Source organism: Vipera berus, assembly GCF_964194415.1.
Source record: "Vipera berus genome assembly, chromosome: 13".
Taxonomy (NCBI): domain Eukaryota; kingdom Metazoa; phylum Chordata; class Lepidosauria; order Squamata; family Viperidae; genus Vipera; species Vipera berus.
In genome coordinates, this window is record NC_138216.1 from 15253730 (window position 1) to 15267012 (window position 13283).

Below are 13283 nucleotides of genomic sequence, written 5' to 3' on the forward strand. Positions count from 1 at the left end.
CTGAGTCAGCTGACTCAGGAATTCTGGGAGTTGAAGTCCATGAGTCATAAAAGAGCCGAGGTTGCCTACCCGTCGTAAAAGCTTCCTCAGTTATTGACAGTTGAGATTCGTTGGGGTGGGGGAGGGGAGGCAGAATGATAGGTTCTGACAGGCTGGGGAGTGGGGAGGAACGGAAAGATTGTGCTTTCTATGCCGTCAACTGGTCTTAACACTCTCCGAGCCGTTGGGCCGACTTGGTTTTTTTTTTCTGGGACTCCACAGGGACACCTGAATCAGAGGAGGGGGATCTTCTTGGAGCAGCCACGAGGACTGCATTGTAGATTGGGGGTCACCATTTACTCAGCGACGGCTGAGGTCGCCTTGGGCGATCCTCCGGCCGGGGTCTCGGAGCCCAGTTCCGGCGGGCCGTCTTTGCCAGCCTAAGAAAGCCCAGCTCAGCCCGCAAGACCGGACCGCGCTCGGCCCTCTCGGCGAAAGGATCGCAGGCCCCAACCGCCCCTCGGGAGGAGAGCGGGCTGAGCCTCGTGCGCCCGACTCTGCTCCCTACGTAGGTCTCTCGAACGGAGAGTGGGCGGAGCCTCGTGCGCCTGCTTCGCGGTGGCTTTTACGACAGGAGGGCCTGTGGCCCGCTGCCTTTTACGGAAGCGCGGCTCGCGCTTTACGGCGCTTTACGGCAAGGCGGGCGCAATATGGCGGTGGCGTCGCCATTCAGCGGCGCTTTGCAGCTGACCGACCTGGACGATTTCATCGGGCCCTCGCAGGTGGGCGTCAGGCCGGGGTCCGCGTCGCTTGACCGAAGCGACGTTTTTACACCTTATCGGTAGCCTTGCCCTGGCAGAGGCCGAAGAGCCGGTCTGGAGGTCGGCTTGGCAGGAGCTCCCTTCTCCGCTTGCCTCAGCGTCGCTGTGCCACCATCGCAGCCGTGAGGAGGGGCTTTCTATCGCCCCCACTCGGTTCGGGTTTCCCCTTCTAGGAGGAGAGGAAGAAGCCTTGGTTAAAATGGCTCCATTCGCTGCCAGTTGGGAAAGCGGGAGGCGGTTTAAGTCAGGGGTCTTCAAACTTGGCCCTTTTATGACTTGTGGACTTAACTCCCAGAATTCCTCAGCCAGCGTGCCTGGCTTAGGAATTCTGGGAGTTGAAGTCCACAAGTCATAAAAGGGTCATGTTTGAATATCCCTGGTTAAGGTGGTTTGAAAGAAGATCTGGGCAGTGGAAGCTAATGCAGGTGGCTCTGGACGCCCCTCTTGCCCATCCTGTGCTGTCTGGCCTTGGGGGCTCCCCTCCCAGCGAGTAGCAGGGAAGAGGCAGCGTTCCAGAATTGCAGGGCTGCAAGGGACCTTTGAGGTCTTCTAGTCCAGCCCCCCCACACGCACACTAGCAGGAGACCCTAGCCTACACCATTCCAGACAGAGGGCTCTCCAATCTCTTTTAAAGCCTCCAGTGATGGAGCACCCACAATTTTTGAAGGCAAACTGTTCCACTAGTTAATTGTTCTCACTGTTAGGAAGTTTCTCCTTAAGTACAGGTTGCTTATCTCCTTGATTTGTTTCCATCCTTTGCTTTTTTATTGAAAAGTTTTAAAATACATTTTTAAAATATATACCCCATCTGTCCCACCCCCCTCCCCATCCCTCCCATCCCAACACACACACACACACACACACACACACACACACGACTTCCCAGAGCCGAATACAGGGTATTACATCATACAATCTTACTCTAAAATATTCTGATTACTATAATTACTCTTTAAACCCTATCACACTTTAACTCTCCTTAGCCATAGAAAAGAAAAATAATATAGCCTCTAATTACAATAACTAATAACTATTCAAATGCTAAATGATACTTTGTAGTCCCATATTTGTTCTGAATATAATCAATCCATCTTCTCCATTCCACTATATATCTCTGTTGCGAGTGATCTTTCACATATGCCGAGATTTTAGCCATTTCTGCCAAGTTTGAAACTTTCAAAGTCCATTCTTCAATAGTAGGCAGGTCCTCCTTCTTCCCGTATTGCGCTACCAAAAGTCTTGCAGCTGTTATTAAATTCAGCATCAATTTAGTTTCTATAGCAGTACAGTCAGTGATAATACCCAACAAAAACAATTGTGGTAAAAATCTTTATCTTTTTCTTAAAGATCTTCTGCATGTTCCACCAAATTTTAATCCAAAAAGCTTTAACTTTTTTATAAGTCCACCATACATGATAATACGTTGCATCATCACCACATCTCCAACATTTTGGCTGACAATTTGGATACATACAGTTGCAAGAAAAAGTATGTGAACCCTTTGGGATTACGTGGAGTTTTGCATGAATTGGCCATAAAATGCGCTCTAAACGTCATGTAAGTCACAACAATAGAAAAACACAGTCTGCTTAAAATAATACTACACAAACATTAGCTGTTGTCATGTTTTAATTGAACATAAGATGGAAACATTCACAGTGCAGGGTGGAAAAAGTATGTGAACCTTTGGACTTAATAACTGGTTGACCCTCCTTTGGCAGCAATAACCTCAACCAAACGTTTCCTGTAGTTGCAGATCAGACCTGCACAACGATCTGGAGTAATTTTGGACCACTCCTCTTCACAAAACTGTTTCAGTGTAGCAATATTCTTGGGATGTCCGGTGTGAATCGCTCTCTTAAGGTCATGCCACAGCATTTCAATCGGGTTGAGGTCAGGACTCTTGACTGGGCCACTCCAGAAGGCGTATTCTGTTCTGTTGAAGCCATTGTTTTGTTGAATTACTTGTATGCTTTGGGTCATTGTCCTGTTGCATCACCCATCCTCTGCGGAGCTTCAGTTGGCGGACAGATGGTCGTACGTTTTCCTGCAAAATGTCCTGATAAACACTGGAATTCATTTTCCCATCAATGACAACAATCCGTCCAGGCCCTGAGACAGCAAAGCAGCCCCAAACCATGATGCTCCCTCCGCCATGTTTTACAGTGGGGATGAGGTTTTGATGGTGTGCTGTGCCTTTTTTTCTCCACACATAGTGTTGTGTGTTTTTCCCAAACAACTCAATTTTGGTTTCATCTGTCCACAGTATATTTTGCTAGTAGTGCTGTGGAACATCCAGGTGCTCTTTTGCAAACTTCAAATGTGCTGCAATATTTCTTTTGGACAGCAATGGCTTTCTCCGTGGTGTCCTCCCATGTACTCCATTCTTGTTTAATGTTTTCCTTATTGTAGATGTGTCAACAAAAATGTTAGCATGTGCCAGAGATTTCTGTAGGTCTTTAGCTGACACTCTAGGATTCTTCTTTACCTCATTAAGCATTATGCGCTGTGCTCTTGCAGTCAGGGCGCTGCTCTCAGGGCGCTGCTCTTTGAGGAAGCTGTAGCGGCCCGTCTGCAAAGCTGCCGAAAGCGGCAGCTTCGGAGACGGGCCGCTACAGCTTCCTCAAAGAGCGGCATCTCTGCCCGTTCGCGCGGAGGTACGCGCGCACCTCTCCAAAGGTTTGGGGAGGTGCGCGCGCACCTCCGGTCGTTCGGAGAGGTGCGCGCGCACCTCTCAGAATGGGCAGGGGCGCTGCTCTTTGAGGAAGCTGTAGCGGCCCGTCTGCAAAGCTGCCGAAAGCGGCAGCTTCGGAGACGGGCCGCTACAGCTTCCTCAAAGAGCGGCATCTCTGCCCGTTTGTGCGGAGGTACGCGCGCACCTCTCCAAAGGTTTGGGGAGGTGCGCGCACACCTCCGGTCGTTCGGAGAGGTGCGTGCGCACCTCTCAGAATGGGCAGGGGCGCTGCTCTTTGAGGAAGCTGCCGCGGCCCGTCTGCAAAGCTGCTGAAAGCGGCAGCTTTGCAGACGGGCCGTCGCCGTCGGGCAACCGGGAACCGGTTCCATCTCACTTTTTTTTAAAAAAATGGCAACCGCGTGCGTCCGCGCATGCGCAAAAAAAAGTTTTGCGCATGCGCGTGCATGGACACACGCACGCGGCTCCCACTTTTTTAAATTTGTGATGGAACCGGTTCCCAGTGGCTCTTTTCCTTTTTTAGGTTGCCGACCCCTGGGCTAGGGGTTCACATACTTTTTCCACCCTGCACTGTTAATGTTTCCATCTTATGTTCAATTAAAACATGACAACAGCTAATGTTTGTGTAGTATTATTTTAAGCAGACTGTGTTTTTCTATTGTTGTGACTTACATGACGTTTAGAGCGCATTTTATGGCCAATTCATGCAAAATTCCACGTAATCCCAAAGGGTTCACATACTTTTTCTTGCAATTGTACATGCTAATTTTTTGGGATCTAAATGCCATCTATAAAACATTTTGTAAAAATTCTCCCTTAGATTTTGTGCCTGTGTGAATTTAACATTCCTAACCCATATTTTCTCCCAAGTATCCATTATTATTGGTTCTTGAAAGTTCTGGGCCCATTTTATCATACAATTCTTAACCAATTCCGCTTCTGAGTCAATTTCTATCAATGCATTATATATCCTTATATGTGCTCGACTTTGATCTCTAATTTGCTTTACCAAATTCCCATCTGATATTGAAATACCAATTTTCTGATCTTCTTTCCATCTAGCCTGTAACTGCCTATACTGAAACCAAGTTTGTACTATTTTTTCTTCTTTTAAAATATTGAAAGACTTCAATTGCCATTCATTCTTTTCCAATCTAAGAATTTCTTTATATCAGTCTATCAGTCTGGGCCTTCAATAGTTCCCGGTGAGATGGGGCTGGGGGCGTGGGCTTTTGGTTCTGTTGGTATGGGGGTGGGGTTAAAAATCCCCACGACGATTGGGAATGGCAGCATGCGGTTACACGGAGGGCCGTATCAATATCCGGGACCGCGCCCCCGCTGTCTCCGAGCGGTGGCGTGTTCCGACCCTCCGGTTAGTACCCTTGTATCCGGGGGTGAGGGGGATCAGGACCCTGAGCTCAGACTGGTGTATTTTAATGCCGGATCCGTTGTGAACAAGGCTCCCCTCGTCCGGGAATTGATCGAGGAGGAACATGCAGATCTGGCATGCATTACAGAGACCTGGTTGGGCCCAGAGGGTGGTGTCCCTCTGGTTGAACTTTGCCCTCCGGGTTTCTGTGTGCTGCACCAGCCTCGGGCTCAGGGCAGGGGTGGTGGGGTGGCGGTGGTTGTACGGGAGACCTTATGTCCGCGGGAGACCACCATTGTCCAGATAGGCGGGAGTGAGTCCCTTCTCATGAGATGTGGCCCTCGGGCTCAGTTGGGCCTGTTGCTTACATACCTGGCGCCCAGCTGTGTGGCAACGGCCCTGCCTGAGCTACTCGACACCCTCTCAGGGTTGGCAGTGGAGTTTCCCAGATTTATAGTTCTGGGTGACTTCAACCTGCCTTCCCTGGGAGGGTCGTCAGAGTTAGCTCGGGAGTTCATGGCTTCCATGACGGCCATGGACATGACCCAAGTAATTCAGGGCCCGACTCATGGGGCGGGTCACACCCTTGACCTGATCTTTCTATCTGGACAATGGTTGGATGATTTGGGAGGGGGCTCGCCAACTGTTGTCCCCCTGTCATGGTCCGATCATTATCTCCTGCGGCTGGTCTTCCATTGTGCCACCCCCCGCTGCTGGGCTGTGGAACCGACCAGGTGGTTCCATCCCAGGCGCCTAATGGACCCAGAATGGTTCCAGATGGCGCTTGGGTCCTTACCTGTCTCCCTCACTCACAGCCCGGTCGATGCCTTGGTGGATGCCTGGGAAAGGGCGGCCACTGAGGCACTCGACCGTGTTGTACCCTTGTGACCCCAGACTCGGCACAGATCCCGTTGGGCCCCATGGTTTTCCGTGGAGCTCCGGGAGATGAAGCGTCGGAGACGGGGGTCTAGAGAGCGGTTGGAGGTCCACCCGGTCTGAATCTGACCAATTGCGACTAAGAGCCTTTACAAGGTCTTACCTCGCTGCGATGAGGACGGCAAAGTCTAATTACTTCGCTGCCCTCATCGCGTCCGCAGATAATCGCCCAGCCGCCCTGTTTAGGGTGACTCGCTCTCTCCTTAATCAGGAGACGAGGGAGGAACCCTTACAGGGACGGGCTGAGGAGTTTAGTCATCATCTGGTGGATAAAATCGCTCAGATCCGGACCGGTTTGGACTCTGACTGGGCAGAGTCTGGAATGGAGGAACCAAGCGGTCTTGAGCATGTTACCTGGACTGAGTTCGACCCTGTTTCCCCCGATGACGTGGACAGGATCATGAGGAGACTGAGTTCCACCACCTGTTTACTGGACCCGTGCCCCTCCTGGCTGGTCTATGCGGCTCGGGAGGAGACACGAGGCTGGTTCCAAGCAGTAATATCTGCTTCCTTGAAGGAGGGTACCTTTCCCACTGCTTTGAAGGAGGCGGTGGTGAGGCCCCTCCTCAAGAAGCCTGCCTTGGATCCGGCTGTTTTAAATAACTATCGTCCGGTCTCCAACCTTCGCTTTTTGGCGAAGGTTGTTGAGAGTGTGGTGGCGCATCAGTTCCCTCTGTTCCTGGAGGAAACGGATTATCTTGACCCGTACCAATCGGGTTTCAGGCCCGGGTACAGCACGGAGACGGCATTGGTCGCACTGGTGAATGATCTCTGGCGGGCTCGGGACAGGGGATGTTCCTCTGTCCTAGTCCTTTTAGATCTCTCAGCGGCTTTCGATACCATCGACCATGGTATCCTACTGCGGCATCTCAGGGGGTTAGGAGTGGGAGGCACTGTTCTACGGTGGTTCTCCTCCTACCTCCTGGGCCGCTCGCAGTCGGTGTTGACAGGAGGGCAGAGGTCCGCCCCGAGGTCTCTCGTTTGTGGAGTCCCTCGGGTTGGTTCTCTCTCCCCTCCTGTTCAACATCTACATGAAGCCGCTGGGCGAGCTCATTCGTGGTTTTGGGGTGGGGTATCCTCAGTACGCTGATGATACCCAACTTTTTCTCTCTACCCCGAACCAACCCAGTGATGCACTCGACGTGATGTTCCATTGCCTGGAAGCGGTCCGGGTTTGGATGGGGAGAAACAGGCTTCGTCTCAATCCTGCCAAGACTGAGTGGCTGTGCATACCGGCATCTCAGACTAACCAATCTTTTCCATCGTTAACTATGGGGAGTGAGGTGTTATCCCCCATTGATAGGGCCCGCAACTTGGGCGTCCTCCTGGATTCACGGCTCAGTTTGGAAGACCATATAGGAGCCGTGACCAGGGGGGCTTTTGCCCAGCTTCATCTGGTGCACCAGTTGCGGCCCTATCTGGACCGAGATGCCCTACGCACAGTCACCCATGCGCTTGTGACCTCCCAGCTAGACTACTGCAACGCTCTCTACATGGGGCTGCCCTTGAGGACCACTCGGAGGCTTCAACTGGTGCAGAATGCAGCTTCACGAGTTGTTATGGGAGTTTCCCGATACTCCCGTGTAACACCTCTTCTCCGTGAGCTGCATTGGCTTCCGGTTGCCCTCCGGGTGAAATTCAAGGTGCTGGTAATGACCTATAAAGCTCTCAATGGCTTGGGTCCGGATTATCTAAGGGAACACCTGCTGCCGGCATCAACTTCCCATCGTCCCGTGCGCTCCCACAGGGAGGGCCTTCTTAGGGTACCGCCGGTCAAGGAATGCCGGCAGGTTATCCCCAGGGGAATGGCGTTCTCTCTGGGCGCGCTGGCCCTTTGGAACCATCTTCCCACGGAGCTTAGGACTGTCCCCGACCTTCGCTCATTTCGCAGGGATTTGAAAACTTGGCTTTTTGAGCTGTCTGGCCCAGACTGAGGGGTTTTAATTATTTATTAATGGGGTTTTAGTTTAAATTCAGGGATTTTAACTTTGTATGTATGTATTTTTAATTTTTCCCTGTAAACCGCCCTGAGTCCTACGGGAATAGGGCGGTATACAAGTTTAAATAATAAATAAATAAATAAATATGTTATCACATCATGTTTAAATCCCACATTTATGTTTTCTATTGCATGTTTAGGTATTGCCCAAATAGGAATTTTATAATTCAGCTTGTATTGATATTTTTTCCAAACTCTCAACAAGGCAGACCTTAATATATGTGTTTTAAAAACTTTGTCCACTTTTTTATCATACAATAAATAAGCATGCCACCCATATAACAAATCACACCCTTCAATATTCAATAAACTCCTTTGTGTTAAATTAAACCAATCGCTAATTGATGATAATGCTGCCGCCTCATAATATAATTTAAGATTGGGCACTTTGAGACCACCTCTTTCACGTACATCTTGCATTGAGCCTTAGTGGAGCAGTGGGCTAATGCCTCCTTAAGTAACACCAGCTGCCTGCAATTAGTGCAGGTTCGCATCCCACCAGGCTCAAGGTTGACTCAGCCTTCCATCCTTCTGAGGTAGGTAAAATGAGGACCCAGATTGTTGGGGGCAATAAGCTGACTTTGTAATAATGCCGCTTGGGGTGAGTGTGAAAGCCCTAATTAGCAGGCATATACATAGAATGAAGGCTACTGCTAAGCTTGTAAGCCGCCCTGAGTCTTCGGAGAAGGGCGGGATATAAATGGAATTAAAATAAAAATAAAAAATTATCTTAAATTTAACTCTCGGTCTCTTCCCTGCCCAAATAAATTTATTAATACCTCTCTGTCATTCCTCCAAATTTGAATCTTTTTTAAGTATAGGTATCATTTGAAATAAAAATAAAAATTTAGGTAAAACATTTATTTTCACAGCTGCAATTCTTCCCAATAATGACAGTTGTAATTTTCTCTAGCTGTCAAGACCCACCCCAAACCACGTCTTAGGAAGACAAAATTCTTGGAGTCAAATCTATTCCAAAAAGAATCTTTACTATGACATGCTTGGTTGTAGGAAATGAGACAGGACTTAATATTATTCCACGAACTAAACCCTTATATAGAGTTCCCGGTTTAACCCCCCTTAGCTCCATTTGGTCAGTCCCCCATCCTTTATCTCGTATCATCCCTCTCGTGGGAAGATGGAACTTAGGACCTTTTATGTTTATTGCTCTCTTCCGTGACACAAGCCAGATGCTAGCCCTCCCTTTTGTTTCCCCAGTTCAAAAGGCTTCTCCTTTCCTTTGAAATGCCTAATACCGGTTCAATACACATACATTCTCTTCTCTTCGGGAGATGGCAGATTCCATGGAATAATGTTTTAAACATACATTTATGAATATGATATAAATGGATTCTGACAGTCCGCTCTCCTTAGAAAAAAGATGTGTCCATCTGTAGGGGGAGAAAAGAAAAGAAAAAAAAACATATGTAAATGTTAATTTGGTTTGTTCTGATATTCTGTATGAAATCTCTTAAGCAGCTTTGGTGCTTTAACGTGGCGTTTGCTGACCCATTCATTTTCTGAGGAGGGGAGGTGTTTCCAAGCCACTAAATATTGGGTTGTTCCATGATGTTTCCTGGAATCCAGAATTTCTTTCACCTCAAAATGTTGTTCCCCTTCCACCATGTTGGGAGGTGGTGGTGGTGGAATTTTTGTTCGTAGGGGAGATTGTTGTTCTCTCTTTATTAGACTGCAGTGAAAGATTGGGTGTATTCGTCTAAGATTTTTAGGTAGTCCTAATTCAACTGTAACTGGGTTTATGATTCTTTTAATTGGAAAAGGTCCAATGTATTTTGGTCCTAGTTTTTTACAGGGTTGGAGAGACTTAAGGTATTTTGTAGACAGATATACCATCTCTCCCACCTTGAACAGTGTGGGATCGGTTCTTTTCTTGTCTGCCTGTGTCTTGTGTGCTAATCTAGCCTCTGTTAACGCTTTTCTGACAATAGGCCAGGTGTATTGTAACTGAGCAATCCATTCCTTTAGTTCTGGAATTACCGGTTCTTTTGGGGTTAGATCAGGTATGGGGTTGAAGCTCTGGCCTGTGGCTACTTGAAAAGGAGTGTAACCTGTGCTGGAGTGAACTGCGTTGTTATATGCCACTTCTGCAAAAGGCAGTAGGTCTGACCAGTCCGACTGTTGGAAACTTATATAACATCTTAAATATTGCTCAAGTACTGCGTTAGACCGTTCCGATTGGCCATTCCCCTGAGGATGATGACTAGATGTCAGTCTTTGGGTAGTTCCTAACAGAGATAAAATTTCCTTCCAAAATGCTGAGGTAAATTGCACCCCCCTGTCAGATATGATGTGTTGTGGTGCACATCCATTCTCTTCTCTTCGGGAGATGGCAGAATCCATGGAATAATGTTTTAAATATACATTTATGAATATGATATAAATGGATTCTGACACTAGCTATCAAGCTCTTTTTGTATTTTGGACCATAAAAATTCATAATTAATCTTATATAGTTTAGTATTTGAAGCTGAAAGATGTACCCCCAAATATTTAACCTTTTTAACTATTTAAAATCCCATTAATTTTTCTAAGGCTACCTTTTGTTCTATGGTCATATTTTTAGACAGTATCTTAGTTTTTTGTCTGTTTACCTTAAATCCAGAAACTTGTCCATATTGTAAAATTATTTCCATTAAGTCCAAAACTGATTGAATTGATTGACTTAATGTAATAACCAAGTCATCTGCAAACGCCCTCAATCTATAATCTTGATCTCTAATCTTAATTCCCTGTATTTTCTTTGAGTCATATATTTTAATCAATAATATTTCCAATGTTAAAACAAACAACAATGGTGATAGTGGACATCCCTGTCTTGTACCCTTTTCAATTTTACAAACTTCTGATAAGCTACCATTAATTATTATTTGTGCTGTTTGTTTTTGATATATAGCCCTAATAGGCTGTAAAAACGTATCCCCAAACTGCATGTTCTCTTAACACCTTAAATAAGAATTGCCAATCCAATTGATCGAAGGCTTTTTCAGCGTCCAAAAAAATCTGCATGGACTTGGTTATTTCTTTCTAAATATTCTAATACATTTACAATGTGTCTTACGTTATTTTTCATTTGCCTACCGCTTATGAATCCTGTTTGATCAGTATAAATCATTTGTTGCATAACCTTCATCAATCTATTTGCTAAAATTTTTGCAAATATCTTGTAATCAGTATTTAACAACAATATAGGTCTATAATTTTTGGTTTGTACAGGATCTTGATCTTCCTTTGGAATCAACATTATAAATGCTGTTTTCCACGATGGAGGTACCTCCCCTCCGGATTGAATTATTCTAAACAATTGTTTTAAAGGTTCCACCATCTCTAATTGTAAATTTTTATAATAAGTAGCAGTCAATCCATCTGTCCCAGGTGCCTTTCCTACTTTTAATTGTTTAATTGCTAGAATAATTTCTTCAGTGGTTATCAATTGATTCATCTCTTCCCGTTGCTCTTGTGTGAGCGGCGGGATCTTCACTCCTTGCAAATAACTATGTCTAAACCTTGACTTTTATCCCTTGCATACAGCTTAGAATAAAATTCAACAAAGGCCTTTTTAATGAGATTTTGCTGAAACACTTCTTTACCCCTATCTATATGACGAGATCTTTGCTTTTTCCTTAATAAATAAGCTAACCACCTACCAGGTTTATTTGCATTATTAAAAATGTTATGTTTATCATATCTTAAATTAGTTGCCACCTCGTCCGCCATTAGCATATCAAACTGACTTCTTAACAAATTAATTGATTCTTTTAGCCTCTTATCAGATGGATCCATAGTAAAAGCTTTCTCTTTCCTCTTTATTTCCTCTATTTCTTTACACTTAAATTCCAATCTACGTCTATATTTATTATTCAGATATATCAAGACTCCTCTCATGTAAGCTTTACTTGCATCCCATACCATTTCAATAGAGGTGCCTTTGTGCATATTCATAATAAAAAATTCTTTCATCTGCTTTTTACATTCTTCCACATTTTCTACATATCTAAATAAATTTTCATTTAATCTCCATGATCTTCTATCACCGTTACCCTTATCCAATTCCATCCAAACTGGACTATGGTCCGATAAGGTTCTTGGACATATCTTGATCTTCTTAATCCTAGAAAAAAATCATTAGTAATCAGTATAAAATCAATCCTCGAAAAAGATTGATGTCTGTCAGAAAAAAAAGTAAAATCCTTTTCATCTACGTTTCTTTCTCTCCAAATATCTCTCAATTCCAAATCATCTTTCAAATCAAAAAAAGATCTAGGCAATCTAGCATGATTAGGAGTATTTTTAAAAAATCCTTTCTTATCCTTCTGTGTGTCCATCACACCATTCCAGTCTCCCATTAAAATTCAAGACTTGTAATCCCATTGAATTATTTTGTTATGTAGCAATTTATAAAATTCTTCTTTTGGTTGATTAGGAGCATATATTCCAATTAAAAGTATTTTCTTCCCTTCAATCAAAAGTTCAATAATAATATATCTTCCTTGTATATCTGCTTCTATTAATTTGGCTATCAAACCCTTCTTCACATATATTACTACACCATTTTTCTTCTCTGGAGCGGATGCAATAAATTGTGTACCCAGTCTCAAATTTATCAGATATTTCTGATCAGATACCTGAATATGCGTCTCTTGCAAGCATACAACATCATTTTTAAAATGTTTCAAATACTGAAATATTTTCTTCCTCTTTTGTGGTGAATTCAAACCATTAACATTCCAAGTCAGGAATTTTGTTGCCATCTTTTGCGACTTGAAGCCTCCGGAGCGCCACCTGAAGCCTCCGGAGCGCCACCTTCAGAAATCTGCCTGTTCGGCCTCGCTCCTCCTACTGCTTCACTTGATTCTTGAGTTGTAATCATCAAACGTTGATCCTGTTGCTGTTGTTGTTGTGCCTTACGTCTAGATGCAGCCCGTGTTATTCTTTGAGTTGAAGTTTCTTCTACTAAAGCCAAGGGTTGCACAGTTTCCGAAAATTGCTGTTTTTCTTGTGACTGTTGCTCTCCTTCATCCTTTCCTTCTTTATCTTCTGTAGATGGCGGTGAACCTGCTTTCAATACATTAGTATAAAAATCTCGCGCCTTCAAAACTGTATTGAGACGGTATCTTATTCCAGCATAATTTACCACAATCCCCATTGGTATTTCCCATCTGAACTGAAGCTGTTGTTTTTTCAATTCATCTGCCAAAAAAGCAAATTCTTTTCTTTTTCTCAAAACTTTTGGGGGAATCTCTTTCAGAATCAACACCTCTTGACCAGCAATTGTAAATCTCTTATTATAAAAAATTTGGATAATCTCATATCTTATCCTCCTCTTCGTAAAGTACACCACCACATCTGTTGACAATTTCCTCTGCCTGGCAATCCAAGAGTTAACTCTGAAGACTTTATCTATCTCGCCAAAGAATTCTTCGGGTTGAAACCCCAAATTAGGTGCCAAAGCATCCACCAGCATCTCTT

General features: G+C 45.0%; 1 protein-coding gene across 2 annotated transcripts in view; it reads left to right on the top strand.

Annotated features, from left to right (window-relative positions):
* Positions 1 to 689: 689 nt before the first annotated feature.
* CIAO3 (cytosolic iron-sulfur assembly component 3) overlaps positions 690 to 13283 on the top strand; it is a gene marked incomplete at its 5' end in the record, with an annotated part of 67581 nt that continues 54987 nt past the window's right edge. For both annotated transcript variants that reach the window (XM_081338564.1, XM_081338563.1), the window contains one exon: positions 690 to 761. In XM_081338564.1, the coding sequence (XP_081194690.1) occupies positions 690 to 761 (72 nt within the window). The remainder of the gene's footprint in view (positions 762 to 13283) is intronic.